We start from the raw sequence: 17,979 nt of genomic DNA, 5'->3' as shown, positions 1-17,979 counted from the left end.
GTGGCGATGCTGGATATGCCTAATAATAAGGTGTATATTCGGAACTGCGCCGCGAAGGTTGCGCTGAGACTGAGTAAGTACTGGCATAGTCCCGTTCTGGGTACCATGGAAGAGGAGGGTCTCAGACTATCTGGCACCTACTGAGAACCGTTTTAGAATAGGTCATTCAAAATTCGTGTTCGCTGTGTTTGACGACCATAAGACCTCGGTCTTCACTGAAGCCTCCATGACAGAGTCAGGGACGGCATTAGGGAGTCTACTCCTACGCACTCAATATCAATGTCTCTGAGACTGCCGAAGGAGTGTACAATCTTTCAGACAGATGTTTGTGTCATTACGGTAGTTGCAAGGGAAATCCTGGCAAGGAATTTACCGCCCTCAATACTCAGGTTTTACGTGGATAGAATGGCAGCTTTAGGTTCAAAGATGTTGAATTCAAAAAAACGTGTCGGATTGTTTGGATTGCATTCTGATTGGAGTTTGTGGAAAGCGGTAGCATCATTCGTTCTTTCAACGGGCGGACAAGCATCGAAAATATCATGGTAGTGAAGAAATTGATGACTAAGTTCAATAATTCGAGCTGTTACAAGCGGCATTACAAGAGTTAATAATTAGATGTCTGTGTAATAAGCGAAACGTCAAGAGATTCAAATTCGTAAAGAGTATATGGCTTAGAAGCTATAGGGGGAAAAATAGACATTTAGCATACCCTTTCTCGTAACGACATCCCATTTTTCTGGCGTTGTCACCAATATTTGTGTCGCCTGCATTTCCGCCTTTGTCAGCTGCATGTCACCCGTCAATTCCTTGACCACAATATTCAATTCCTTTAGACGTTTGGAAAAATTCGCCACCATTTCTGAGGCCAAGGCTTTCATGGGGGCAATGTAAACTATTTTAAACTGATCACGATTGATTACTCCATTTTCCAGGTGAGAGCGTATAGTATGAACTATGGCCAACATGGCGACGTTTGTTTTTCCTGCCCCCGTGGGTGCACACACCAACATATTCTCATTGCTGTGATAGGCCACTGGATAAACGACAGATTGTATGCGATTTAGTTGCTTGCAATTGGCAAATGCCATACGGCCAATATCATCTAGATCGGAAATGTTGATACGATTATTGCCCACACTTAGAGGTGGTGGTTCGGTGGCTGGTATTTTGACTTCCTCATATTGGCGATTATCTATACGCTCGGCATTGTCAGGCAATGATATTCGATTGCCTCCTATAAAGCCAGCATGTTGTTTGGCCTCCAGTTGGCTATCAAAGACATAAGGGTAGCGAACTTGGGCAGGCAAAGTCGAACGGAACTCTTTGAATTCCTGAGTGCTTTTCAGCAATGGCTGATGTTGGGCTACCTCAAGTAATCTTCGTTGTTGTTGCATTCTCAATTGCATGGGATTTAAAGCCTGTGCCTGCTCGTCCTCGTCTTTATCCGAGCGACCCAAACTTTGAATTAATCTTTGCATTTTCTTTTCCTCTCGGCGACTTTGTTTGCACAACTCTTTCTCCAGAGCAGATTGTACCACAACTTGTGAGGCCACAGTAGGACGTAATTCTCCACCGCCATTCGTATTTTTATTGTTCTGTTTTTGTTGTATTTGCTTGGAGCGTTTTGTGCGCTTTTCCTTTTGGTCCAACTCCTGCAATTGTGCTGCTATTGTATTACGATCCTTTAGTACTTGTTGCACTAGATCGAAGTAGTCGAAGCCCAACAGTTCAATCAAATCGTTTTGCAGTTCATTGTTTGTCTTCTTGGAGTTCAGTAATTCCGAAAGACTGATTATGAAATGAGATTGTTCCTCTTTTTGAGACATTTCAAGAAAAGTTTCTACCACTTTGTGATACTTGGAGGGCGTGGACGACTCTTGATTCCATTGCATAGAAAATCCCAAGGATGCCGAATTCTTGCTTATGGCGGTGGGAGCCAAATCCATAAGATTTGTCAACTCCTCCAAAGGGACCTTTTCAAATTTCAGTTTTATATGATCGCCCCAAAGTTTCTGCTCTTTTGATTTTTTACCAATGCCCTTATTCCAATTTTTTAAATCCTCAACTTCATAGTCTTCTAGGAGTTCTCTTACGGACCACACAGTCTGATGAATTATAGCCAATCTGTTGCCAAATATGGTGCCAAATATACTGCGGACCCGCATTGTTGCAGCCACAGTGATAACCTTCTGATCCAGCATCAGCCAGAATAGAAACAAGGCAGCATGTTCGATCACCGAGGGCTGTTCGTCATAACCCATGCATTCTTGAACTAAATTTCGCAACTTTTGGAAATGAATTTTCACCTGATCCCTTCGGTCCGCCGGCATTTGTTGCAAAACTTCGGTTATTGTTTGTTTTTCTTCGCCTTGACTGTTGATTGGGACGGGGCGAAATGAAAGATAACATCATATTATCAATAACAACATATTGAAGATGCCTGCGTGGTGATTCAAAACTTACTTCTTTAAAAAGGAGTTTCTCTCCTGCCGTATACCCTCAACTTCTCCATTGTCTTGACTAAGAAGGAGTTTGGCCTCCAGGTCTGTATTCGCTCGCAGATATCCACTAAAGCGCGGCAAGTCCTTTTCCTTGAGACGTTCCGACATTTCGAATGTTGTCCTCTCGAGCCGCTGTCGACAATGGGAAATTTAGTGAAAATCACCAAATCGCTTGGGTTAATTAGTGTGAGCGGTATCGTAGCGTATTATATGATATCAGCTGTTTGAAAGATCTTATGGGGCCTTTAGATTTACAGAGTATGCTGGTGAGGCCAATAAGTTGTGGCACATGTTATCGAAACACCTTTTTGCTGGATTGCTCAAGGCAGATCAAAAGGAGATAAGAGGTTATAACGGATTTCAAATATCAAATGCTTTTTCAACAGCTTTATATACAGGGTAGCTGACACGAAATGTTACCAATTCGAACGTCCACATTTTTTGTGAAAATATTGATTATTGATTAAAATGTGTCAAAATGTGTGAGGAAGTAATTTAAATTTCAGAATCCATCCAGAATCTTTCAAGGCAATCGGTTGTAGCCTTAACCATTGCTCCGAGTCAGTAATTAAAAACGAATTTGAAGCTGCACGAATGCAATCTGCTGGTACTTTGGCCCATTCCCGTACAATTGCATGGCGAAACAATTAAGATGGTCTCATTTGCACAACAACCACAAATCATATGGTGCGAATCGCCATCTTGTCATCGTTTTGCGAAACACCCAAAGAAATTTGTGTGAGTGTGTATATACGTATGCAAACATGAGCAGAGAATATGCGTGAAAGAAGATAACAAGGAAGAGAACAGCCTGGGCGGCTGTTAACAGCTGTTCGCATGAGACCACCTTTATAAATCCGCCTTGGTACAATGGTATCTATTTAAGTCCTCATCTCAGAAAATTCAGTCGCACAGGCCAATTGGTCAGCGAAATGCGGAATATGATTTTTTGGCTTCTGTTTAGATTATTGGTTTACAATTGCTTTATGTGACAGAGTCTTGTTGGTACGTCCATGAACTACAACAGAAATGTTTGCGAGCCCACGGCTCCAAAGCGGATTCCAGAATGTTTTCCCAATAAAAAGTTGCATTAACTTTAACGGCAGGCGCTACGAAAACGATTGCAGAGTGGCCATCGGCGACACAGATCACTTGAGTAGGGAAATTACTTGGGGAAGGCCCTTATTGTACGGGCACTTGTCTGATAACTAACATAATTTATAAAAGAGTTGACATCAAAATGTGTATAAAAGCGGTACTATGTCCATTAAATACAAGTAGAAATTGCATTCGGTACAAAGCGTACTCCATCATCCAAGCCGTAATTCGGCCTCAGCAAATTCTTGCTGTCATGATGACAATTTCCAGAAATGAAGAATCTTTATCTGGTAACAAGTATACAAAGCGTACTATGAATACGAAGACAAGGAAACTGGAATCCCATAGTAGTAGTGGGAGACCACCGTGGAGAAGAGATTAATTTGGCCGCCTATAACGCCAAAAATATTTTTCAGCCGTGGTTATCCTCTTACCATGTTCAAAACTTTCTAACAAGAAGTATCGCTAAGCGGCAAGCCGTTCGGAATCGGCATGAAAAAGAAGGCCCCATATTGAGGTAAAACTTGAACGGTATGGAACATATGTATGTATAGTATTAATGATGAGAATTTCTTATATCCGCCACGGGATAACTATGAGCACCACACAGTCTGAAATTTTTAGCTCCGATCTGTGTGGTGTTCATTGTTACCATGAGATGCTTAGCTGCGAACTACCGGGCGCGCACACAATTTGCGGTTAATGGAATGCTCCAAACAGAATACCGCAATTGCAGCGGTATCGAGCGGAAAGTTTCAGTGAGAGGCCGGGCAACACCTGCTCATGCATAAATACTCAGTGCCTATGATGCTCGATATGACAAGGCGCCTTTAAATAAACAATGGCCATCATGTTCCTGCGGCGATCGGTCTTTTGGACCGGAACGAGCTTGCTCACCCACAGTAGCTAGACGAGGATCGCCATCCCCACATATAGACATGTGGCTACAACAACAACAAGGCAAGGGAAGAGGATTGATTGCCGGCCGAGTTCTTTAGGGCCATATCGGACTATACCTTGATATAGCCCCCATATAGACCGATCCGCCGATTAAGGGTCTTGACCCATAAAAGCCACATTTATTATTCGATTTTGCTGAAATTTGGGAGAGTGAGTTGTGTTAGGCCCTTCGAAATCCTTGTTCAATTTGGCCCACATCGGTCCAGATTTGGATATAGCTGCCATATAGACTGATCCGCCGATTTAGGGTCCTAGGCCCACATTTTGCTGAAATTTGGGTCAGTGAGTTGTGTTAGGCCCTTCGACTTCCTTCTTCAATTTGGCCCAGATCGGTTCAGATTTGAATATAGCTGCCATTTAGACCGATCCGCCGATTTAGGGTCTTAGGCACATAAAATCCGCATTTATTATCCGATGTTGCTGAAATTTGGGTCAGTGAGTTGTGTTAAGCTCTTCAACATCCTTGTTTAATTTGGTCCATATCGGTCTAGATTTGGATATAGCAGCCATATATACTGATCCGCCGATTTAGGGTCTTAGGCCCATAAAAGCCACATTTATTTTCTGATTTTGCTGAAATTTGGGTCAGTGAGTTGTGCTAGGTTCTTCGACATCCGTCTTCAATTTGGCCCAGATCGGTCCAGATTTGGATATAGTTGCCATATGTCCAATGTCAATCAAGTAGCGGCCCAGACAATATTAAGGGATATCGAGCATTGTATCAAGGATAACACCACTCTCATAGGTGACGCAAGACCAAAGAAAAAGCTTTCTTACCCTCGCGGCAGGGGTCGCAGCAATTTGCCTAGCAATGTTCAAAGGCATTACGTCAGGTTAGTTTGAAAATAGGGTGCATATATTAATCCGCCCTATGCCACTATAGGCATACACCTAGCCAATAATCGAGTGTTGTGCGTTCTAAATACTAAAAAGCAACCCCGAAAAAATCTACTTCAGATGTCCTAATGCTGGTTGGAGTCTAGTATTGTGTCCCCACTTAAGTGTCTAAGTCTATTAGCTGCGAAAGCTTACATTGCATCCACAAGCTGTCACTTTTCGTAGCTATTCTATACTGTAGCCCTAATTGACCCATAACCGAAAGCCATTCTAACATCTCCGTCTACAGGATCGTACAATCCGAAAAAGATTTCAGTCCAACTCAACCGCCTCGTATTCTACCTCAAGTGTCGTCTCTGGTGTCCGATGCGAAAATCCTTTCATTTCATCCAGGTTACCTATCATCGCCTAGATCATACCGCAATTGTATCGCCATAAGTCTCATAGCCACAGTAGCTGCCTCATACATAATATTTATGTTTATGGGCCGAAATCGAATAGTCTTCAGTACCCTCACCAGTCACTCACTTTTTTTCCATCGCCATTCTCCACGACGACCAGTGGGCTTTTCCACGAATTCAGACGAAAACTCTCCTCAGTCAGAATCCGTTATAGGTTATTCATGATGGTTGTTGTTATTGTAGCAGTTTGTTGTGTTCTATCCTTCCCGCTTCTCTTTTTCTTATTTTCATTGACGATCTATTGGGTCAGACTTCGATTCCAGTCTACACATTTGCCGATGACAGTAGTCTGTGTCATTCATATTCATTCGACCATAGGCCCAGCCCTCAAGAAATTGTGGACAGGAGACGCATTATGAATGAGACGCCCTCCCAGGATTTGTTGGCCATTTCCGAGTGGGATCGAATGAACAGAGTAGACTTTAACGCACAGAAGACGCAGTGCGGTTTCTTGTCTCACAAGCTATTCACTGACTCACTTCAATCGTAGATTTCTATCGCCGGTATAGATATTGAACAGTCAGATGCTCTTGATGTTCTGGGCATGAAGATACAATGTGATGTCCGTTGGTCAAAATACGTATTCGAAGTGTCGAAAGAACCATTTAAGTGTTTGGGCTATCTTAACCGGTGCAAGAAATATTTCACCTCTTTTGATCTTCTCAATATCTATACTACCTACATTAGGCCGATAATGGGCAGGAGCTCAAAAAGCATCCCTGGAGCTACTTGACCGGGTTGACAGTAGGGTATCCAACTCTATTGCTTCTCTTGAACATCGTCGGAATGTGGGTAGCGTTGTTTTGCTCTATCGTTATTTTCATGGCGTATGTTCCAGAGATATTCGTCTTCTTATCCCTGACGTTAGGATGTTCACCAGGAATGCATGACTTGCTAGGAACTCACACCCGTTTGTAATTGATTGGCCAGTCGACCGAACTATGCATTACCGAGATAATTCATTTTTCGCCCGAACCATTCGTATGTGGAATCGATTTCCGGCTAATGTCTTTCCCATTGACATTGACGTTCAGAAATTTAAGACTAATATCAATAAACACTACTCCCTCTTTTCCCCCCTCCAACCTTTAACATTCGTAATTGCCAACGCAATGCACTGCATATATAGGGGACATACCCTGCGAGTTAGTTACGTGAAAAAATGAAGAGAATGAAGAGCCGCCTCCTTCTGAAATAACTCCGAAATACTCCATCGGATCTGGGAGACTCAAGTGGTTGGAACCTTCTCAAGGCTTCGTTTACCATAAAGTCTGTAATGATAGACCTGCCATTACTTTCTTTATTTCAACATTCCATTGTCTCCGTGTAAACCGTCGTATCCGCCAACGGTACATGTTGGCTGAGCGATGATGACCCCTATACTAGCCTGCATAGTCACTATGTGGAGGGCCTGGCATTTCAGTAAGGACGTCAGAGGATACAGATAACATTCCATTAGCTATCACACTTCACATGTTAATCGATATGCAGCTCTCTTCCTATGTGTTTACAACAGCAATCGCCAAGCTGTCCGTAAAGACATTAGCCTCAGTGTATAACACACTACTACTACTACAACAACAGCAACAACATTAGCCTTAGCTATCCTAGGAACGGAATGTTCCGCAGTCTTTCATCCGAACTTCTGCCTGGACAATCCAGGTTTGCGTAACCAGATATCATTCTCCGTGCCTGTTGAAGGGAATCTCTCTCCCCATTGGTGAGTCTTAAGAGCCGAAGCACCACCTTCATAAACTTGAGAGCAAATCTCCTTCCATGTTCTTCCACTAGCCAAATTGTAGGCATGCGAACTATATGGGACTGGGCCTTTGCAGATCAATTAGCTAGTGACGCCGCTGTACTAGTCGAGGTTTCAGTAACAGAAATGCCACGGCCTGATACTCCACAGCAGTTGTTTAGAGTCTATCCTAAAACGTTTACCGGACGTTATATTCGCAGACCGCTGTAGCTATTCTGAGCAATTGTAAAACGTTCAAACACAAAAAACTGTTACTTTTTTTCTAATGACAATACAGCTTCTAAAAGCATCATTTTGCATTTTTGGCGCGCTTTTCATGACAACCTTTTTATAAAGGCATTAAAAAGTGTTTTGAGATAACATTCTCAAAAATCATTACAATTTCATATGGTGTTTCAAATTATTATTGTTTGATGACTGGCGTACAAATAAAATGTGGCACATATTAAGGGGAATATTAAACTAGCGTAAACATTTATTCAATTGTTGTTATTTATCATAAAAGTCTGTTTGTTCTTCCACTCCTTCCTTGAAAATACAAATTATTACAATTTTCCAAAAATGAAACAAAAAAACGAAAGAAGTTAATAAACAAAGTTCTTAATATATATGTATATAATAAACAGTCACTAAAATACCACGACGTCAGCCTTGATCAAAGGGAGCGTGCGGTGTCAGATTCCTTACTATTACAACAACATCTAATCATCGGCATCCTCAGGATCCTTCTTGGGTCGGCCACGACCCTTAGCCTTGGGTGGACGACCGGGACCTCTTTTTGGCTTAACGGGTGCAACGCGTTTCTCAGTGTCATTTGGATCATTCCGTGGTCTTCCTCGTCCTCGTTTCTCTACCACCGCTTTGTTGGCTTCTTCTTTGGAAGAGTTGTCAGCTCCACGTTTTTCACCCATTTTCCTTTTTTTTAAACTGCGTCTTCAGCTTTATCGTAGAAAAACAAAGCAGCGTCTTCTTCGGTCGTTGTTTTGCTCAAATAAGTTTGTAGCTAATTGTTAATAGTAAAACACACACACATACACAAAAACATTCATAACTCAAGAGAAATTTTGCTAATAACATCTGATATAGTTAACTTACCAAGAAAGTTTTACAACTTTCTTGTCCTTTCCTCTCTACGGCCAAGAACTTTAGTTTTTACGACGATGCACACTACCAACTGTTCAATACAATAATGATGCCAAGAAAAATTGTCAAGAATTTATGGTAAATTTTTGCTTTATGTTGCCAATGTTTTGCATAGGAGAAAAAAAAGCCGCGCTTCTTGCAAATATTACAACATATAACATTGGCAACGATGCTCTCAGTTCCCTACTTAAATTGCAATTAAGACTTGGCGTTTAGCAGCATAGTTATACGCTTTGATGGTATGTTTTAAGCGCAGTATGTACCTGTGGCGAAATTTTCGTTACCATAATGGCCCTTTTAGACGGTACATCATGACCGTACTCATCGTGTATACGAATTGCAGACTTTGCCAAAAACGGAACATCGTTTTTATTCCCACCACCCAAGGCGGATTTAACAAGGTGGTCTCACGCGAACATCTGTTAACAGCCGGCCAGGTTCGACGGTATTAAGATTTCAGATTTTTGTCTGCATTCTCTTTGTTGTCATCTTCTTTTTCAGATATTCTCTGCTCATGTACGCACACGTACACAAATTTCTTTATGTGGGTTGGCAAACCGTCGATCAGCTTGATGACACAATAGCGGATTGCACCATATGATTTGTGGTTGTTGTACAAATGAGACCACCTTTAATTGTTTCGCCATGCCTACCACCGTAGGATAGAGGGTATATTCAATTTGTCATTTCGTTTGCAGCAAATCGAAAAATCAATTCCCGACCCTACAAAGTGTATATATTTCGGATCGTCGTAAAATTCTAAGACGATTTAACGATGTGTGTCTGTTTGTCCGTCTGTTGTAATCACTCTACAGCCTTCAAAAATTGACATATTGAGATGAAATTTGGCACGGATTCGTCTTTTTGATGCACGCTGGTTAAGTTCTTAAATGGGCCAAATCGGACCATATTTGGATATAGCTGCTTTATAGACCGATCTGCCGAAAAAGGGTCTAGTGCCCATAAATGCTTTATTTTTTATCCGATTTCGCTGAAATTTGAAACATTAAGTTGTTTAAGGCTTCCTGACATCTGACCTAAATATGGATTAGATCGGACTATATATAGATATAGCTGACATATAGACCAATCCCCGATAAAGGGTCAAAAGCCCATAAAAGCTTTTTTATTAACCGATTTCGCTTAAATTTGAAGCAGATATAGCTGACATATAGACCGATCTCCAGGATAAGGGTCTGAAGCCCATAAAAGCTTTATTTATTAACCGATTTCGCTTAAAGCAGCAAAAAGCAGTGGGTTATCTTAAGCCTTCTGATATCTGACCTTAATATGGATGAGATCGGACTATATTTAGATATAGCTGACATATAGACCGATCTCCCGATAAAGGTTCTAAAGCCTATAAAAGCTTTTTTTATTACCCGATTTCGCTGAAATTTAAAGCAGTGGGTTGCTTTAAGCCTCCTGATATCTGACCTTAATATGGATGAGATCGGACTTTATTTAGATATAGCTGACATAAAGACCGATCTCCAGGATAAGGGTCTGAAGCCCATAAAAGCTTTATTTATTAACCGATTTCGCTTAAATTTGAAGCAGTGGGTTATCTTAAGCCTCCTGATATCTGACCTTAATATGGATGAGATCGGACTTTATTTAGATATAGCTGACATATAGACCGATCTCCAGGATAAGGGTCTGAAGCCCATAAAAGCTTTATTTATTTCCTTTTCGCTGAAATTTTAATGTGGGTTATTTTAAGACTCCCGACATCTGACCCAAATATGGTTCTGACCAGACTATATTTAGATATAGCTACCATATAGACCGATCTCCCGATAAAGGGTCTGAAGACCATAAAAAATTTATTTTATGGTCTTAGTTTTGGCGTAGTTTTAAGTCTCCCAACATCCGACCCAGATATGGTACGGACTGAAGCCTATAAAAGCATAAGTCGAAACCTTTGCCGGCAAAGGTTTTGAGTGTTGCCACTTTCATATTTTTTTTGCAATTATCCTCACTACAAACAGAGTACTACTTTTCCGCCTATTTTTAGCCAACGTTTTGTCGACGTGTTTTTTATATGGAGTGAGACAGCATTCCGCTTGAAAAGCTGAACAGAATACTCAGCTTAATAGAGCCTTGAGTGCCAAGATATTTGACAGCTTAATGGGAATTTGCGCCACCATTCGCACAGGGATGTATAGTTGAATTCGTTGTTGTTGGTCTAATGACTTTACCTTGTATAAATTTGCCTATGTCCGACACTTTCCTTCCAATTTGTTTGCAAATCTTTGGCAACACCAAAAAATTTCAAACAAACGAACCCGGCCGGCATCATTTTTTGGCGTCATTATCATATTATATATTGAACAGTTAACAGGCTTTGGTGTGTGTACGTACATATTTGTGATTAGTAATTGCTTAAATGCAAAAAAAGGGATATTTTTAAATAGCTGTATAGATATTTTAACAAATTTTGTCAAGTAAGTTTAAATTTGTTTATTAGAAAATGAAAAAATTCCATACAAAGTGAAAAAGGAAAAATACCAATTTGTATTTGGTTTCACTTGCAGTTTGCTGAAAAAAAAATTTCTGTATAGAGTGTGAGGGTACAGAAAATTGACGAAGAACAAGAGAGAGAGCGCCAATAAAGCTAACACAAGAGACGCTGCTTTAAATATATATAAGCGAAGAACACACATAACAAATAAAATAAACAAAAAAATGGCTGATGTCAAGTTAGCAGATATGGAAGATGATATCTCCTCGGAAGAAGGTTCAGCTTCTCCAGTAGCATCTGTACCCAAAAAACGCGGTCGCACTCCCAATACCAACAAAACTGAAAGTCGCATTGGAAGGGGACGACCGAAGAGTGCTGCAACCGCAGAAGACGATGATGATGATAATAATGAAGAATCAGAAGACGATAAGCCCAAAAGAGGTCGCGGACGTCCGAAAAAGGCCAACAAAAAGGTTATTGTTTCTACAGGAAGAGGCCGTGGTCGTCCTAAGAAGGTGGTGGAAGAAGATGTTTCAGCCGAAGACGCCGATGAGGACAATGAGGAAGAACATGCAAGTTCCCCCAAAAAGGCAAAGAAATCACCAGTTAAAAGCAAGGCTGGCAGAGGTCGTCCAAAAAAAATCAAAAATAGCGATGATGAAAGTAAGTTCAAGTCAAGAAATATGCAAAAACTCTAAAAGAATATGTGAAGAGACGCTCGCAAATGTGCAAGAGTAAAATGAGGGAGGAAAACAACAATGGTTGGTTAATGTATTATTTGTATAGCGAATAGCTAGAAAGGCGGGAAAATTTGAATATCGAAATGCTAGCCAACATTTACTTATGATTGGTACTCTGTTCGTCTTGTTCACAAGACCAACTGTCAAACTCCATATAAAAACAAAAAGAAATTAAAAAAAGATAAGATAGCATATAAAATAAACTAATCCTAGTGTAATATGTAGGCAAGATTGTTTGGGTACACAAAAATTTCTTATAATTTTGTTTGAAAAATGTTAGATTTTTCACAACTATTTTGAAATTAGCACAGAGTACTCTGCTTTAGTTGGCTACTGCAATCCATTATTGTTGTAGCCACATATTTGTATGTGTAAGTAGTGATCCTCGTCAAGCTCCATAGGTGAGCACGCTAATTCCGGTCATGACCATTGGTTATTTAAAGGTATCAATTCCGGCAAGAGCCGGTGCCGCAGGGCCTCTCACTGAGACTCTTCACTCGATATCGCTAGTTGTCCGCGACTGTAGTTGTAGTATTTCTGTAAACGTTGCTATCCACTATCTGCAACCTGTGGACGCGTTGGTTAGCTCCCAGCTGAGTCTCGTGATAGCACTGAATATAATCTAAAATGGGAGCACAGAGTTCCAAGCCGTGAGTTGCTCACAGTTATCACGTGGGAAAATCTGAATATCGAACTGCTACCTTCCATTTATTTAGTTTGCCCCTGTTCATCCGGCCCAACTTAAAAAAGACTTCCAAACGGCTCGATCCCTGATTTTTTTTCCATTTTGGACGCTTTGTTTCGGAAAGTCTTCCAACTTCATTTTACCCCATCAAGGAGGCTAACTTCTTCAACTGCAATGATTGGTAGTTGATCTCCAAGTACTGCCTTCACTTCTGCTACAGTGTTTGCGCGAATGTTATCTAGAGCCGCATGAAAAACCGCCTGATCTAGATGTTATCTTTTGAAGCGCTGAACCTCACGCTCTATGTCATGCAAATGTACGTCGATATCTCTGGGCGGTATATGCCTTTCCACAAAATATTGATTGGGATCGTCTACGAAAGCAGAGCAGTATATACTGCTTAGACAGCATGTGGTTATACCTTCGCACGGTTATGATGTTGTTGTTGTAGCCACATTTTTATGTGGAGGTCCTGTAGGTGAGCTCTTTGCGGTCTATACCACTGATCGCCGCGGGAACATGGTGGCCATTGGTTATTTAAAGGCGCCAATAACTCGCCTAGTCATATCGATAGGCACTCAGTATTTGTGAAATAGCCGGTGTCGCCAGTCCTCTCACTAAGATTCCCCGCTCGAAGCCGCTAATTGTCCACGACTGCCGTTGCAGGTACTCCGTATGGAGCATTCCAATATCCGCAACCTGTGGACGCGTCCGGTAGGTCGCAGCTAAGCTTCTCGTGCCAGCAATGAACTATCCCTTGTTGGCAGCATCCTGACGCATCTGAGTGTTAATCCTCTACGTGTCGCTTAGCCGGGGCTGCTTTGTTTCTACACCTGACCTGGGCACAAACTACATTGGCATGTGTGGAAGATCTATTTATAAGGGATGTCAATGTATTTTGGGATAGCTTTTAGTCGGAATTCTTACGAATTTGAACTATCACATTCCACTCTTTATGCATCTCCGCTGGCGAAAGAGATGTGGCTTAAAATTTGGTGGCGGATATCATAAAATTAACGGCAAGATAGTAGATTAACCTCACGCAGGTGCCATTGATAAGGCGGCCGAAGCCATAATCGCACAACCGTCCGCATATGATACGGCACCGACCGTAGAAGAGAGGTAGAGTTTAAACTGTGCCGATGATATCAGCCCATCTTGGGGAACTTCCTGTTTCAGTATGCCTGGCTTTGATTACTTACGTCTAAATTACACAAATGATTGGCGAACACACAGATAGTTTGCAATCCAACGTTTAAGGCCCGACTGACGGGACGTGTTACTGATGTCCTCAAGAAGCATGGCATGACTAACCGTCAGCCCTAGAGAGGTCCAGAGCCACGAGATCGTCCTGTCGCATAGGCATGTCTGATTTAGGCAACGGATAATTCGTGTAGTGATGTCACGCAAAGCAGTCGAGGAGCTATGCAATCTACGGAATCAGGAAATTGAAATTCTCCAATTAGGCTCGGGATGAGAAGGTCCTCAGCGTATTGGCTACTGCCGAGAGAAGGTATCGACTTGTACAACTCTCCTTTACAAGGTTCATTTCCAGGATTCAGTAGCGGAAACAATCCGCCCATTTTCCAGGCATCGAGAACTATGAGAGTGCTCAGAGACATGTTGAGGTTGTCATGTCCACTCCTGGTGCATTCAAGTTATACAATATCAGTGTAGAAATTCTGTCTGGGCCAAGCGCCTTGAACGACTTGTTTTGTTTTTCATCCAGCTTAATGCTTATCGTCATCCGGATTGGTTCTCATATATCCTCGTCTACACAGGCAGGAATGCATTGCAGTGCCCAACACCTGTAACAGTCGATTTGTGGCTACAAAATTTTCCAAACGTTTTCCTATTTTGGCTTAAAAATCTCCCGAACTAAAATTAACTATCGGATGTTGTAGAAAGCGTCTTCAAAGTGTCCATTAGCGACATAATGCTGGTCAGTTTACAAGCCAACCCAATCCTGATGCCCTTTGATGACAGGACAATCAGCAATGAGGTTTTCCATAGCTTAGCTGAATACGGGTTTCCAGAGGAAAACATTAATTCAGCTTAGCTGAATAAGGTTTTCCAGAGGAAAACATTAATTCAGCTTAGCTGAATAAGGTTTTCCAGAGGAAAACATTAATTCAGCTTAGCTGAATTAGGTTTTCCATAGGAAAACATTAATTCAGCTTAGCTGAATAAGGTTTTCCATAGGAAAACATTAATTCAGCTTAGCTGAATAAGGTTTTCCATAGGAAAACATTAATTCAGCTTAGCTGAATAAGGTTTTCCATAGGAAAACATTAATTCAGCTTAGCTGAATAAGGTTTTCCATAGGAAAACATTAAATCAGCTTAGCTGAATAAGGTTTTCCATAGGAAAACATTAATTCAGCTTAGCTGAATAAGGTTTTCCATAGGAAAACATTAATTCAGCTTAGCTGAATAAGGTTTTCCAGAGGAAAACATTAATTCAGCTTAGCTGAATAAGGTTTTCCAGAGGAAAACATTAATTCAGCTTAGCTGAATAAGGTTTTCCAGAGGAAAACATTAATTCAGCTTAGCTGAATAAGGTTTTCCAGAGGAAAACATTATTTCAGCTTAGCTGAATAAGGTTTTCCAGAGGAAAACATTAATTCAGCTTAGCTGAATAAGGTTTTCCAGAGGAAAACATTAATTCAGCTTAGCTGAATAAGGTTTTCCAGAGGAAAACATTAATTCAGCTTAGCTGAATAAGGTTTTCCAGAGGAAAACATTAATTCAGCTTAGCTGAATAAGGTTTTCCAGAGGAAAACATTAATTCAGCTTAGCTGAATAAGGTTTTCCAGAGGAAAACATTAATTCAGCTTAGCTGAATAAGGTTTTCCAGAGGAAAACATTAATTCAGCTTAGCTGAATAAGGTTTTCCAGAGGAAAACATTAATTCAGCTTAGCTGAATAAGGTTTTCCAGAGGAAAACATTAATTCAGCTTAGCTGAATAAGGTTTTCCAGAGGAAAACATTAATTCAGCTTAGCTGAATAAGGTTTTCCAGAGGAAAACATTAATTCAGCTTAGCTGAATAAGGTTTTCCATAGGAAAACATTAATTCAGCTTAGCTGAATAAGGTTTTCCATAGGAAAACATTAATTTAGCTTAGCTGAATAAGGTTTCCCATAGAAAAACATTAATTCAGCTTAGCTGAATAAGGTTTTCCATAGGAAAACATTAATTCAGCTTAGCTGAATAAGGTTTTCCATAGGAAGACATTAATTCAGCTTAGCTGAATAAGGTTTTCCATAGGAAGACATTAATTCAGCTTAGCTGAATAAGGTTTTCCATAGGAAGACATTAATTCAGCTTAGCTGAATAAGGTTTTCCATAGGAAGACATTAATTCAGCTTAGCTGAATAAGGTTTTCCATAGGAAGACATTAATTCAGCTTAGCTGAATAAGGTTTTCCATAGGAGAACATTAATTCAGCTTAGCTGAATAAGATATTCCATAGGAAAACTTTAACTCAGCCTCGATGTATAACGATGAATCAGCCTCGATGAATAAGGTTTTCCATATTTCGGCCTAACTGAATGATTTTTCATTTTTAGCAATTTGTTGTATTTAGTAATTAACCCCATTATTTTCCTTTGTATGTACTACTTTCAGGCTCAGATGACAAAAATGATGAAGAGAAAAATCCTGTTGGTCGTCCCGCATCTGGTGGTGTCAATCTCAACATTTCTCGCACTGGCCGTGGACAAGGTCGGGCCCGAAAAGATGTTTCACCCAAAAAACTTCCCGCAAAATCAAATGGTGTGGCTGATTCTGTAGCTCCGAAAACACGGGGAAGACCGCCAAAGGGGGGTGCCAAAAGTGCTACTGCCAAGCCCACTGGAAAAGGACGTGGGCGACCAAAAGCATCTGCCAACAATGATGACGATGATGATGACAAACATGATGATGATGAAGATAACGATGATGGAGCTGATGATGATAGCGATAAGGCCAAGGATGATGATGATGATGAAGATGATGATGACAACAAAGCCAGTGATAAGGACGATAGTGACTAAATGCCGCCACTATACATCTCCATATCACACAGTAGCTGCATAACGTTAGAATTACAACATCACTGCGATGATGATCAACAGAAATTCCTCTCCCCTTCAACAACAAAAAACAACCTAAACATTCACAATACATTTTAATGAAAGGGTTTTTTTTTTTAAATCATTAAGACATTCATTTTTTGACGATATCATCGGCAGTTTTGGCCCATATTATGTCAAGTAAGATATTATAGAATACAAAGAACATAGTATGCTTTGTTAATGCAAAGCATTTTATTCTTCGTTCCAATGTAAGCTAAAGGAATTTAATTAAAACGCCACGTACCCCCAATGTATTGTTCTTGAGGTCCCATGAGCCCCTTTTTTATGTATATTTAATTTTTTTTGTTTTCAAATGTTTTTTTTTTTTCACCTTATTTCAATTGTTTCACATTTCATGATTTTTCTAGAGAAAAATGGGAACTTGAACAAATTTTGCAATTAATTTTAGAGAAATAAATTTAAAAGAAAAGAAAATATGCCACAAGTACAATCTTTGTTTTTGGAATGAAACTGAAAGGCTACAAGTTGACATTATACAAGGCATGATTTTGTTGTAAAGCTGGGTGTGCATCTCTAGCGAAATTGTCAGTTGTCAGCCAAGACATTTTATGTCTACGCTGGAAAATAGTTGTGTAGACTAAAAGAATTTGAGTATAATGGAGGATGCAAATGCAAATTCGCCCATGAACATTCCATTAAGGAACTGGGGCAAACTTCTCACATATCAATGAGTGCTGTCAATTTTAAGCTCAATGATAAGGGGCCTCCTTTTTATAGCCTAGTCCGAATGGCGTGCCACAGAGCAACACCTCTTTTGGGGAGAAGTTTTTACATGGCAAAGTACCTCACAAATGCATTAGGAAGGGCTAACCACAACTGAAAAATTTTCCGATGTTCCCGCCAGAATTCGAACCCAGGCGTTCAGCGTCATAGGCGGATATGCAAACCTCTGCGCTACGATGGCCTCCATGGAATGGAGGATAGGTAGAGGTTAAACGGTGCCAGAGATATCACCCCACCTTAGAGACCTTCCTGTTTCACTCTACGGTGCTTCGATTTCATATTCCTAACTTCCACAAATGACTGGCGACCAAACAGATAATTCGTGACCCAGCTTTTCAGGCCTGGCTGAAGGGACGTGTTGGCGATGTCCTCGAAGAGTTTGGCATGGCAGACCCCGTGGAGATTGCCTTCGATAGGTGCAGTGCAACGAGGACCGTCCTATCACATGGCTTGGGCTGATTGAAGTCACGG

General features: G+C 40.8%; 2 protein-coding genes and 1 long non-coding RNA gene across 3 annotated transcripts in view; 1 reads left to right on the top strand and 2 right to left on the bottom strand.

Moving 5' to 3' along the window:
* Window positions 1–2,659, bottom strand: part of LOC106081099 (activating signal cointegrator 1 complex subunit 3) — a 61,881-nt gene extending 59,222 nt beyond the window's left edge. The window contains exons 1-2 of the mRNA XM_013242826.2: window positions 2,464–2,659; window positions 710–2,373 (exon numbers count right to left, since the gene is read on the bottom strand). Of these exons, the coding sequence (XP_013098280.2) occupies window positions 710–2,373; window positions 2,464–2,609 (1,810 nt within the window). The 5' untranslated portion in view covers window positions 2,610–2,659. The remainder of the gene's footprint in view (window positions 1–709; window positions 2,374–2,463) is intronic.
* A 5,402-nt stretch (window positions 2,660–8,061) lies between these two features.
* On the bottom strand, window positions 8,062–9,005 carry LOC106081096 (uncharacterized). Its single transcript, XR_001220315.2, has 2 exons — window positions 8,712–9,005; window positions 8,062–8,619 (listed from the first exon to the last, which is right to left on the bottom strand). It is a non-coding gene; the product is annotated as an uncharacterized LOC106081096 (long non-coding RNA).
* Window positions 9,006–11,066: 2,061 nt separating this feature from the next.
* LOC106081106 (chromosomal protein D1) lies at window positions 11,067–17,215 on the top strand. The gene is made up of 3 exons (XM_013242839.2): window positions 11,067–11,206; window positions 11,297–11,886; window positions 16,277–17,215. The coding sequence occupies exons 2-3, from the start codon at window positions 11,448–11,450 to the stop codon at window positions 16,681–16,683; spliced, it is 846 nt and encodes a 281-aa protein (XP_013098293.2). The 5' UTR covers window positions 11,067–11,206; window positions 11,297–11,447; the 3' UTR covers window positions 16,684–17,215.
* Window positions 17,216–17,979: the final 764 nt, after the last annotated feature.

The sequence above is a fragment of the Stomoxys calcitrans genome, chromosome 2 (genome assembly GCF_963082655.1).
Source record: "Stomoxys calcitrans chromosome 2, idStoCalc2.1, whole genome shotgun sequence".
NCBI lineage: Eukaryota > Metazoa > Arthropoda > Insecta > Diptera > Muscidae > Stomoxys > Stomoxys calcitrans.
Note: the sequence above shows the minus strand (reverse complement) of the source record. Positions and strands in the feature narration are given on the sequence as shown.

Excerpts from the sequence above, each read along its gene's own strand:
- LOC106081106 (XM_013242839.2), top strand. The coding sequence starts at position 11,448 with ATGGCTGATGTCAAGTTAGCAGATATGGAAGATGATATCTCCTCGGAA. Across the intron at positions 11,887-16,276 it reads CAAAAATAGCGATGATGAAA|GCTCAGATGACAAAAATGAT; the intron begins GTAAGTTCAAGT and ends TACTACTTTCAG.